At 38.9% G+C, this 13,057-nt stretch overlaps 1 protein-coding gene across 4 annotated transcripts in view; it reads left to right on the top strand.

Annotated features, from left to right (window-relative positions):
- CHST9 (carbohydrate sulfotransferase 9) overlaps nt 1-13,057 on the top strand; it is a 93,183-nt gene that overhangs the window by 61,983 nt on the left and 18,143 nt on the right. For all 4 annotated transcript variants that reach the window (XM_068932422.1, XM_068932423.1, XM_068932424.1 and 1 more), the window contains one exon: nt 11,003-11,040. In XM_068932422.1, the coding sequence (XP_068788523.1) occupies nt 11,003-11,040 (38 nt within the window). The remainder of the gene's footprint in view (nt 1-11,002; nt 11,041-13,057) is intronic.

Genomic DNA, 13,057 nt, shown 5'->3' with positions numbered 1-13,057 from the left:
TTTCTCACTGTTATTTAAATAATAGCAATGGATGCAACTGATCCAAAATACTTTCTAATTTCAGGAGAGTTTTTTTCCCCATTTCCTTTGTATTTTCTTTCACAGTCTTTAATTAGATTTTTAGATACAGAATTGTATCTAGTTATAAATAAACAGTAACAATGAACTAAATGGAGATATGCCTTTTCCTTTCATCTATGGGAATATGTAAAGACCTTGCCCCTGCAATTAGCAATACGCCAATAACTTGTTACATTCTGTTAATAATCAGATGCAATATTGACTGTGTTTCCCTGTCAGAAGCAGAGAAATGTCTGCTCGCGAGTGCTCAATTCAGAGGAAATTAGTAATTTACATGTGAATAATGGCACCAAATTATGAATATGTCACTTGGTGCTTGCTGAAGCTAACTTGGTCAGTAATTCACATACTGATTCATGTCAGGCATGCATGATTGTTTTTTAATGCAGTGAAGAAGAATACAGTTCACTGGGGAAGAATAAGCACGGTGTGATCTTTCAGTCATAAAGAAAATATTTTAATTTAATCACTTGATGCAAAGGACTCTTTCAGAATTTCTTTGTCACCCTTGTAGAAGGCGCGTTAATCTTGTCCTCTGTCTAGGGTATCATCGTCACTGCAAGTATTAACATACACCCGGAAAGTGCAAACCAGGACTGGGTGGATGTGTGTTTTAAATCAGTCTGTCCATCATTAATGCAGCTGTGATTTCGGTTGCAATATTCTCTCTCCCCTTCTTGGGTCTGGTGTGTTTACATCCTGTGGTGGCAAACGGGAAGATTGCTAAGCTTGTTTTCTGAAGGCTAAGCTGTAAATCGTAGTTGTGTGCCATGCAGTCACGTTCTTCTCGTAGGTCTCCATAAACCTGCACCTGCACATTTTATGGATGCAAATTGTACCTAAGCACCAGCTTTTAGGTATGTACGTATGGTCCTTTGCAAACAGCCGTCTCGTGTTTTGTGGGCAGAAAATGCTTGCGTGTGCAAAACCTGCAGGTGTGGTTTTAAAGCCCATGTGACAATTTACCCTCTGTGCATGGAAAAGGGTGTGCTGTACCTAGGAACATCTATTTAGACTCGGCTTGAGTGATCGAATTGATACAGTACGTTTATGGTTTTGCCGTTGGGGTGCTTTGCAGTTTCTGTGTATGTGATATAGCCTTACCGCTGTTACTTTCAGTCTCTGTTTAATTAAAAGGAGACATTTAACCACGTTTGCAGTGACACGTATGAGTTCAGTTCTCATAATGTTTTCTCCGGCTGAACTTGCTGCGTCACCCCTGCTGCTTTCAGCGTCTGAGCGCTGCCAACGCCTGAGCTGGCACAGCGATGATGGCACTTGGAGGGAGGCACAACTGGGATTTCTAAAGTAAGCAAAAGATCCCTGCCAAAGCAGAGTATGGCACTGTTTTAAGGCATGGAGCGTCAGGGCGTTTCACCTGCGGGAGAGGAGATGATTACAATTAGCTGCAGCATGTGCAATATGCATTCAGTTGTTACTTGGTTAGCGAAAGTTAGTGGCAGGGCAGAGTAAAAACTTGGCTTTGGATTTCACCTTTAAAGATGTTACACCTACACAAGAATTTTTTCTGCAAAAGCTTAAATGCACTCTTATGTAATGGTTGCATATCCTTTGCAGACTGGCCTTCAAATTTGATTTGAGATTTTTGAGGAGGTGGTCTCATAAGAACCTGATGAAATAACTGCTGTCAATTCTTTCTTACATGAATTAGCTTTTACCTCTACATGTAAGCATTATATCTTTTTCCCCTCCCCCTCTCCCTGTGAGCTACCTTTTCAATATGGAGGATGCAACCTAGATTTTCTCATACTCCTTGGTTTTCCCAAAACGTCGTTGTATGCATCTGTTGAATTTTCTTCTTGTTGAAGATTGCCTGTATGTTCTTATAGGTTCTTCTTTAAGGTGCTCCCTAAAATAGCACCCATCCACTATCTTTTGAAAAATCCAATAGTAAGGAAAGGTGCATGTGCAGCAATACAGGCACAGATGTTTAATATGTGCATAAACCTCAGTCTCAGCTGGATAGTCGTATTTCTTTATAAAAACAGAGCTTCTGTAATCTTTCCATAGAATGGAGAAAAAATGGGAGGAAGAGATCAAAATTTAACTCAAATTACAAAAAGCAAATAGGTAGCCTTATTTGGTAAAATTTCTCTCTATAATGTAATCATCAATGGCAAACACTAAAATTGTGTGTATTCTAGTAATTCATATTCACGTATTGGGAATTGTCTGGTTATATTAAACAATGTTTTCGAACTATTCAAATCCATTTGAGAACCAAATCTGTAGCAGTGGTTGGGCTTCCCACCCTATTCTTCCCTCCCCAATTTCTTTTGACTGGTACAAGGCAAAATAGCACAAACCTGGACGCTTATGCGTCTTGGATTCTTATTATATTCTCAGCCATGAATGACCTTTCACAAATGACTTCGAATAACTGCAACTGAATTCAAGCACAAGAGTTGATAGCGAAAGGTCATACTCTAGTTATACAAAACGTAGATAAATTTGTACTCCCTGCAGCAACTGATTGCTATAGGTTTTTGTTTTGTATCTGACCAATCTTAATTCAAAACCGTACATTAGGAAAGGTTATGTTCTAGCTTTGTTTCTCTCTGCTTTTCTCCTGGTTATCTTTCACTATAAAATTACCATGTTTAGAGTTGTGTTTTTTGCTTTTGTTTTTTGTTTTGTTTTTTAGTTTTCCAGTTGTTAATTTTCTATTTCAAAGGGTTGCTTGCTGCAGCCTTTCCTTTTCCTCTTGTTTTTTACCTGCAGGATTGACTTGTATGTTACCTTCCTTCTAAGTGTGAGCAGCAGCTTTCAGTGAGCAAGAGCCAGATTCTTACTGGAGAATATTTTACTTCCAAATGGAATAATTTCAGTGAAGTTATTTGAGGCCAGCGAGCTAGGAGCATGCCTTAGAGTGCACATTTAGACCTTAAACAAAGAAACATGGCAGATTCAAACAAGTACAGTTTATTTATGTAGCCATTACTCAGAATGAGTAGTAAATTGAAAGGATATTTGCTCTCATCACCACTGGTCACTTCCTGGCCTCATGTTGTATAGACAATTCATCTCTCTCTTATTTTTGAAATACAGAAACTGTAGACTAAGACTTCCCATGGTGACTTTGCTGTGGTGCTCTACTTTGTAATTAGTGCCAAGAAGCTGGCTTTTTCCATCTGTATTGGGACTTGCTACATGCCTGCTACATCTTGCAGGCTGCTGCCTCTGATTTGGAGCAGAGGAGCTTTGCTGTTGTTTATGGTGCAGCTGTCCTCACAGGTGAGTCAAAGGCAAGGCTCTGTGGGCATAACCCTATTAAAGCTCATGTGACACTTGCCTTTAGCTCTGGTGCCTTTATTTTCATTGGCCATTTCCGGGCTATTCAAATTAAGATTATATGGAGATGGTGTGTTTCAGAGCCGTACTTCAGACCATCCTTACTACAAGTGACAGACTGACAACGGACCCTCTGTAGGGTATGCCAGAGTGCAGATCATGGCTCCATGTGGAGTTAATCTGACTCCAAATTTCAACTGCAGTCACATTCCTCCCTTGGATGGGGGCAGCCATATGTTCTTAATGTGAACAGAAACCAAAGTGCTGCACAGTTTCAGTCCTAGCGCTGTATTGCTGTATTCCGCAATACAGAGTTTCAGCTGCCTAAAGCGCTAACAGCTTAGATGTCCATGGCTTTATTTCTGTGTGGGGTCTGTGCGTAAGTAAGTGCATATGCCCTAGTTGCTGTCCATGATCTTGTAGAGGAGCTCTTACCTTACTGTTCTCAAAGTAAAAGCCAGATAGTTTTCAATCATTGCAAAAAAAAATCAGGGTCAGCCATTCCTCATTTAACACAAAGAGAAAGCCTCGATACAGGAAGCTACCGTGGACCAGCTGACAGGTGGAAGTAACTTGTTTTGAGTCAAACCCCAGAAATATATTTTGTGGAAGATAGCCGTGTAAACAGTTGAGCTTAAAACTGGAGCGTGGTCAGGAAGGCATTTTAACAGATTACGTGACCTTTCCTCTAGACAATTGTAATATAAAGCACCATTGACATAATTGGCAACACAAAAACGGAGACTGCTGGTCCATGGGATTTCAAATGGAAAAGCAGTGGCCCTTGCAGTTAGTGGCATGAGAGCTGAGGCAGCTCTCTGATTTGTTCCATCCAGCTCGTTAAGAGAGCAGGAATCCGAAAAAGTCATGAAGTAGTTAGATACAACAGAAATCATTTCAAAGCAGTTGAATGGTGAGCACTAAACTAAAATTGAAACAAACTATTCTTGTTGCTAGATACAGGATGAATGCCAACAGGCATTGAAAATACACACGACATTCAGTTGGAAACCATCCAAAGCATCATATCAATATTGTACCGATGTTAAGATGAAACATGCTGTCTGGCATGCTTCCATTATCTCAAATCTTCCATCCTTAAAGAAACGTGGTGACAAACCTTCGCCTTCCCTTTCACCAGGTATATAAAATGCAACTTTCTAGAAGAAAATCTGCCCACTAATTCCGTTAGTGGGCGTACTGGCAGTGCTGGTCAAAAGGAAACGCTGTATCATTTGAAAATATTTGTCATTGATGATGAGGGAGAGGGCAGGTAGAACTCCAAATTCTAAAATAATTTATATTCTGATATTTCCTCGTCTTAAGGATGGTTATATATACAATGTTAGTCAATGCAGAATTTGGCCCAGGCATGTTTGTTAAAAAAAAAAAACAAAACAAAACAAAACAAAATTGCACCCTCCCCCCCTTTTTATGCCCCAAAGAAGCAATGAATGAGGTCCTTCAGTCCTATTAACACTAATGTTTCTTTGTCAGAGCAAGAATATTTCCCCTCCCCTTTTTTTTGTTTTTTTTTTTATTACTTTATTGGGTGGAAACTGAATGGTGTATGTTAATCAACACAAGACATTTGGCTACTAGAGCTTTCGTAACTGTTTGGTTTCCCAGGGTCCTTTGAATCTCTCAGGGAACAGTTCTGCATCCTTATTAGAGACTGACAATTAAAGGTCTGTTTTCATATCAAAAGCAATCATGAAAAATTAGCTGGGGAGACCTTGGAATGCTGTGAGAATTTCAGTGTTTTGAGATGGCCAACTTGCCTTCATTTGGTTCAATCAGTATCAACTTGGGTTTCTTTTTATGTTTCCTATTGCCAGGGCAACTTATGAGTTGGCGTTGTGACAACTGAGGAGGATTATGCAATACCATGAAGATGTGATTAATACGTTGTAGGCCACGGTAATCATATTCAGTTGCGTAATTAACACAGAGGTGAAAAACTAAGTTAAAGCAGGTTTTGAAGGTAGTGCTATAATTGAGCAGTTTCAGTTTTCTGAATTTCGTATTAGAAAAAGGAGGTAAATGCTGTGCACATCTGAAGGAGCCATGGTGCATTGAATTCATGGATATTTTGTGATTAATTTACAGGAAATATTTGGTTCTGTCCTAAAATGTTTTAGAGTCTTTGTGTGCCAAATTACAGGCTTTTTAAAAAGATAATCTATTAGTATCACACCTTCCCAGTTATCAGTCTGAAAAATAAACCTTAGTGCTTTTTCTTCAGGCTCTGGGGCCACTGCAAACTGCTGCAGAAGTTTGTCATGAATGGATGCTTGGTTTCTTTCCACTTTTCAGAAGCTGCTCTGATAGGTTAGGAAAACAGTAATGAAAGTAGGATGGATCACAGCCAAATAGGCCTCTTGCGTGATTATTTAGGTTTACAGAAATAAAGACAAAAGTTCTTAGTTTGTCTGTCACAAACTGGCAAAACAAAATTAAACCGATATGCTAATATCAGATTCCCTCCCCAAAGCTGATTTCCTTGTAGTACCATTCCCAGTTGTAGGGGAAGCGATTATGGCTGTTGCAGAGCAAGACTGAGTTTTTTCATGAGCTGAGGGTCCCCCTTGCCCTCTGGGATTCTCCCTGTTTTTCATAATTCTAGTTGGAAATCCTCAGACACTGGGAGCATGGAGTCAGACCCAGAATTTCTCTTCTTCCCTTACCTTCTCACCATGCCAGAAATATTAGTAGGATTATCTGAAGATTTAAGGAGCCAAACCTTTTATTCCACAGCTTTCCCTTTATTGATGTTGATGATAGTTGTTTAAGGTATAAATGGGGATTTGATTTTTGGGAAAAAAAGAAACCCTTTGTTCCTAGGACTTGTAGCAGTCACGTCACTTAAATTGGCAGACCAGTGTGTTTAAAAGGATTTCACACCCTAATTAAATGCAGTAGTACTTTTTTGCCTTTTGAAATGAAACATTTTTTTTCTCTTGCTGTATACTGAAGGATCTTGACAGCGTGATTGTTCCCTAACGTATCCAACTACTTGAACACAAGAAGCAGCATCAAGCTGTTATTTGTTCTGTTTGTACTTGTATTTCTAATCGGAATCTTTTGTACCTGGTGATCTTAATTATATTTGAGCTGGAAATAGTTTAACATTCAAAGGAATTACAGGAGATTAATCTGTAAACCTGCATGAATATCACATTCCTTTGTATGGAGGTAAGCAGGGCATAGTGGGCTTAACTATGTGGTGTTCTCTGTGTAGGTTTTACGCATAAGGCTGAAAAGTCCGTGTTTCAGCTCCTCATGATAGCATCAATTATGACATGCTCTTGTGTCTTGCATTGGTCAGGTACGTTATAAAGCATGCATTATTCCTGCTAGTAAGGTAATCTTCCATATTATAAGAAGTAGTAAGCAAAAAATTGAAAACCCTGGAAACAGGATGTTGATGCCCTGGAAACAGGAATTAGTATACTAATTAGTGAATGAAAATATAGAGAAATCTTTAAAAGAATGTTTGTTGTAAATGTTTTTTTCTTAAGTGATATAGCTTGAGGTGATCCCAAGAAGGCCATTTATTTCAACCATCCAAAAACAAATAAAGGTATTATTTTACGTTTTTTGTGGATGTAGAGACATAGCTTTAGACTTACTTAAAAATAAAATCACTAAAAATAAATTTGGGGTAGGTTTGTTTCTCCATTTCAAGATTCCAAAGTGGTATCAGTTTAGCCTCAATTGGAGTGTCAGGAAAACATGCTTGGCCAACAAAAATCTTCATTTGTGCTGGTAAATACATGACTTTTGACTAACTGTATCAATGGTATGTGGTTGTCTATGGTTAAGGCCTTCTGATTTGCTTGTATTGCCCAGTCTGGTCAGATGGCACTATTGAGCTGTTTTAGGAACAGTTTGCCAGATGACAGGTAGAAAAAACAAGTTTTAAAAATAGGTTTTAATATAGCAGGAAAAATGTAGGAGGACAGCAGCCCATTCACTGTAATCTGATTTGTGGAAGACATGCCTTTTGGACTACATGAACTACCTGCTGTGCAACTTCCATTCGAATTTCCAGATGGCAGTAAACTTGCCAATTAGTGTGATGTTCATGTGTTCATTCATCTTGCATGAGCTGCCACCACAGCAGCTCTGGAAAAACTGGTGTAAATGTTGAACTTAGCGTGTGTAGGTCTATGAATAATGAAGCTTCTGGTATATCTCAAGAATGATATGTATTTTTTGAGACTAACCCAGGTGTTGCCTGTGGGACTGGCTTGCATGTTCTGAAAATTTTGCTATTGTGTGTCAAATTTCCTCACGTTCTTTGAATTTGGAGCTGTCTTTCTAGTGGAACTTCTGAAATGCTTCTATCGAATGATAACAGGTTGACTTGGAAATGACAAGGCACCTAAACAGAAACATCCTTCTCAGAAACGAGTGCCGTATGTAAACTGCAGATTAGTGACTAGTTACTGTACAAGTAATCCGGGAATTAAAAAGGCAGGAGAAACAAGGTTGTGGTTAATTTCAATACCTAAGCCTTCTACGAAGATGATTAAGGGACTGGATCATCTCTTCTGTGAAGAAAGGCTGAGAGAGCTGGGACTCTCCAGCCTGAAGAAGAGAAAACTGAGAGGGGATCTTATCAATGTGTACAAGTATCTGAAGGGAGGGTGTCGAGAGGATGGGGCCAGACTATTTTCAGTGGTGCCCAGCAACAGGACAAGCAGCAATGGCAGAAACTGAACCACAGGAAGTTCCATCTGAACATGAGGAAAAACTTCTTTCCTGTGAGGGTGACTGAGCACTGGACCAGGTTGCCCAGAGAGGTAGTGGAGTCTCCTTTGCTGGAAATATTCAAAAACTTCCTGGACGTGATCCTGGGCAATGCGCTGTAGATGACCCTGCTTGAGCAGGGAGGTTGGACTAGATGATCTCCAGAGGTCCCTCCCAACCTTGGCCATTCGGTAATTCTGTGTCCCTCCAGAATTCAACTTAAAGCAAAAAAGGATTTTAAAAGGCCCAAGAATGTTATATCTTAATATAGATCCTTAAAGGATATAGCGCTCCATAGCAAACGCACAGCACTGAAAGGGGTTTCAATTTTTGGCTGACAGCAACTAGGGAAGTATCACAGAATTACTCTCTGGAGATCTATATTAAGATATAACATTCTTGGGCCTTTTAAAATCCTTTTTTGCTTTAAGTTGAATTCTGGAGGGACATTTTTATTTGATATTTGCTGCTTTCAAACTTGCTTGTCTATTAGGAAAGAAGAAGAGGGAAATAAGAGACTTTCATTGAGGCTAAGGAAAAAGAAAGTATTGTTTGTGTTTTCATATTTTTTTCACTTTTTTTAGTGGTATTTCTCCTTTTAAAAAAAAAAAAAAGTACGGTACACACTGGTATTTTTCAGGCTTCCTGATATAATCATGCCAATATATTTCCACCTTAATTTGCTACATCTCTGTTATTATGGACCTTGGCCCCTTCTGGGTGTACTGCTGACTATGCCAAATTCATTGAGTTGTTCTGTGATGAGGACAAGGATCATGTAGTGAATAAATGGAGAATAAGTAGTCGATTTGCTGGTGACCTTGAATTTGATCTCCTTTCTATCTTTAACTGCCTGGTAAATCTCTGTCCTGTTTAACCCATGTCGTCATTACTGGTATATCATATGCTTAAGCAACTGCCTTTTCATTGGTACTGTTGTATTTGAATCACCAAAAGAAAGAACTAAGAATGATACCATAAATTCTTCACATTTTCCTTAACAGTGTCAGCAATGGTCAGAAAGGTCTTTCCCAGTCTTTCAGTTCATTTCTATATTTGTCTGAGGTAAAAACCACAGGTCTGATTGATGTTGCAATTTGCATCTTGAGGCATCACTGTAAATACAATGGCATGAAAGGCTACTCTCACAGAGCTCACTTTTCCCTTTGGGCTGACTTTAGAAACTCATTGATGTCACTTCCTTCCTCAGTCAGCCAGTGAATTTTCACCAATTCTCAAGACCAGCTGTCCATGCTGTCAACAGAAAGTTATTAAAATTCCTTTAAAGTGAATCAAAATAGCCTAAAAACAAATGTACTGGGAAACAGGAAAGCATCAGTATTCAAAGTCCACAAACCTTTGAGCAAAATAGTGTTGATCTAACCAGAGATTTCAAACACTCTGCTTTCCTAGCAACTTGTATATCATTAGAGAATGCTACAAACACATACTCCCTTAATCTTCTATTACGAGCAATCTATTTTGTTAAAAAATTAGTTACAAGAATAAATTCCATTACTCCCAAAGATGATCCCGGTGAGCAAGGGAATACATTTTGGGAGGTCTCCTTTAAATGATATCTATATTTTTTTTCTTTGAGCCAAAAAAGTATTACTTTTATTTAGAAAACAAAAACACAACACAAGCATGCAGGAAATGATTATCATAAGAGACGATCTTATAAGATAGCCTGAAGTAACTATCTTTAGCTAAGTTATCTATAATGCTTTCCTTGAGAAGAGTATTCTCAGGTACTGGTAGGGAAGATGATTTTTATTTAACTAATGATATTTTTGTTATGTTTTAACACTTAAATTCTTTTCACTTGTTTTTTTTAAAACTATAACTTATGCCACACCGCAGCAGTACAAAGAAATTCTGTTGAAGTGGAGCAACATTACAGTCCTGAAGGAGGCAGCCACCAGTGCTGTGCAGAAATAAGCTCCCCTGCCAGTTAATAGTGATATTGACAGGTTGTAAACACTGTCCTATCATTATTACCCCAAAAAACTCTGATGGATACATGTAGACCTAGCTGGATAGGCAAGTGTGAAATTCCTGACTTTCCCCAGTATGTGTGGATGGTCTCCAATAGCAAAGGGAAGGTAATTGAAACCAGCTGCTCTTTTGACAGCTACTGCATGGTAGCAGTTAATGAGGCCAGAGCGCTGTCCTTTTGGATCTGAAAGGAAAGAATAGGTTTGAGCTGTCATTGCTGATAGGGACCCAGGCGGTGGTAGGAAAAAGCAGCGTTCTATTGAAGCTTTGGTCATGTCTTCAGCATCGCCGAGCAATGCTGCAGAAGGCAGCCAGGATAAGCGAGCAAGACCATAATTCAACTCATCGCTTCATGCCAGATTGTCAGGGTAGGATTTCTTCTTTGAGCCAGCTGGTGGCTAACTTCAGTTGTCACATATGCACGAACTTGTATCCTCAGTTAACTGCAGAGGCCCCTTTTCTCAGACGTTCAAATCCTGAGCTGGGTGCTGCCAGTCGATCAGTTGTGTATTCCGGTGGCAATGCATCTTGCAAAGTTAATTAAGGGGCTTCTTAGTGCATATTTGAAACTCGTTGTCTTCACTTTGAATGTTGTAATGTCTTGTGGATTACCAGGCTAGTAAAACTGGCCTCCCATCTTGGCTCTCTTTTTATGACATCTTTATGGTTGTTTTTTCTGTCACCACTTTAAGTGGATTTCCATTTTGAAGGTTTTTCCAAGCCATTTATACATGTTAAACTCTACTGATTAATTAGAACTTGTTTGATTTTGTTGTTGTTGACTTAATGTGTTGTATATGTGTGTGATCGCATTCATTAAAATATGTACAAACTAATTATTTTCGTTCTCTTCCAGGGTCTGGAGAAAAATTGCAACAACAGATAATTAATCAGGTATTTTGACATTTGCATACTTTTTGTTACTTAACTTTTCACGTAGAAGAATTGTAGCAGTTAAAGAGGAGAACTTCATAGGACAAGCTAAAATTAACTATATAGAAATGTTGAGGATCATGTATCAGACCACGGTCTGGCTCTGCAGGTGTGTTGAATTCACAAGAGTAACCATCCTTTTGATTTAAACATAAGATTTGCCACGTAAGCAATTTAGTGCATCTCCTAATTGATGTGTTGAAGGTGAGGATACAGACGATCAACAGTTTGTCCACTGATATCAAATTTTGTAGCACAGAACTGTGATGTTTTGTTTTGTTTGATTTTTTTGTTTGTTTTTGTTTGGTGTTTTAATTAATGGTAGTTTTCCTGTTTGCCAGTATTGCTTTTAAGAGCCAGAAAACCGTTGGTATAAAATATGTGCACGCCATATGTAGATTATATTTTTCAGTGTTGTTTAAATTTCATTTCTGCCATGAATTTCCATTGAGGCTTCACTAAACTGTGGCATTGCTTATGGAGGTATTTTCTATCCTGTCTTTATTACTGCATCAATTAGGGGAAATTATTTGAAAAATAACTTCTTAATATTCTTATTTAGCATTCAGGAACTATACTGAAATACAATTTCCCTTCTCCAGAAAGAGAGGAGGAAAACCACAGTTTGCTTTTCTAAAACATATGCTGGTCCTGAATGAAAAGACCTGACTTGTACAGAAGTCACATTCACATTCCTCATTCACAGCTTGTCATCCTCTTACTGAACATTGTTATCCAAAAGGCATGAAAACAGGTATTCTTAGCATTCGTGAGACTTATTTTGAAAAGTCACTTACAAAAGTTTTAATGACTGCTTTTTACACCAGCAGCAGTCTTCAGAGTAGCTACTGATGCGTAGGACTGCCTTGGTTTTATTTCAGCTTCTGTGTTCATTCACACCTCTAAACCATAAGAAGTGGTGCTAAAAGGGTGTAGTAGGGCTCATGCTCTTCACTGCCCTCTGAGGAAGGAAGGAAGGAAGGAGGTGACCAGAAACTGTAATGGCTGCTTTCAATATAAGTTTGACCAAGAGAGGGAACAACTTGAAAGTTGCAGCTAGTAGCAGCAGACAAATTTATAGCAGCCCACCAGCATGAATACCTGACAGCTTTGCATGTCACTACCAGTATAACAGCCCTTATCCTACCTTTGATAATCTTTCTTCCAAGTCATAAGTTCAGGCATTGGGTGTCATAATGTCTGTTTACCTAATTTGTATTGATGGACTGATTATCTAGATTGAGGGCTAAACAGCTAGGTGATTACCCACCTGAGAGGTTTGTGCACAGCCCCCTTTGGGTCAAAAAGCATTTCACCTGCTGTGCCAGAGCACTGTGCTGATGTTGCTACATCATTTATGTGCTCTGAGCTGGCACCGCTCCTGACCAAATAAGCCCTTTGGGCCTGGAAGCTTACAGAAAGCCTGGCCCTGAGATACCTAGTAATAGCCATAGTTTTGTTTTGTCAGAATGCTTATAACCTTCCCATTATCTTGAATAATTGATGGCCAAACGTATGTAGTCCAGAATACAGCATTATATCAGGCAAATAAAAGTCTTCATTTTTTTCTAAACAAACGTAGAACTGTTTAGAAACTTAATGAAAGTTATGTAATTTTGCTGAGAATTTATATCCTAAAACAAGCCTGATTAACTTGTATAAATTATATTTGAAAATTAACTTGAAATGTTTTGTGAAAACGCTTTTGGGAGTGCTTATTGGCCAGAAGGGGGGGCAGTTGTATTTTTAAAACACAACTTGAGGCTACTTTGACAGGACTGGGGATGGCTGATGGGAGAACTAGCTCTGCACATTTTCTGTATGACACAATCAGCTCAGTGGAAGACATTGACGTTCTGTGAGGAAGAGCAAGTTGTGATAAACAGAACATTTGTTCCAATTGCAAAGGATGGATTAGATGCCATACTTCATGTTTCCAGCCTCGGTCCTTCCCTGCTTGCCACTACCTCGCCCTCCT

Source organism: Struthio camelus, chromosome 2, assembly GCF_040807025.1.
Source record: "Struthio camelus isolate bStrCam1 chromosome 2, bStrCam1.hap1, whole genome shotgun sequence".
Lineage (NCBI taxonomy): Eukaryota > Metazoa > Chordata > Aves > Struthioniformes > Struthionidae > Struthio > Struthio camelus.
Note: the sequence above shows the minus strand (reverse complement) of the source record. Positions and strands in the feature narration are given on the sequence as shown.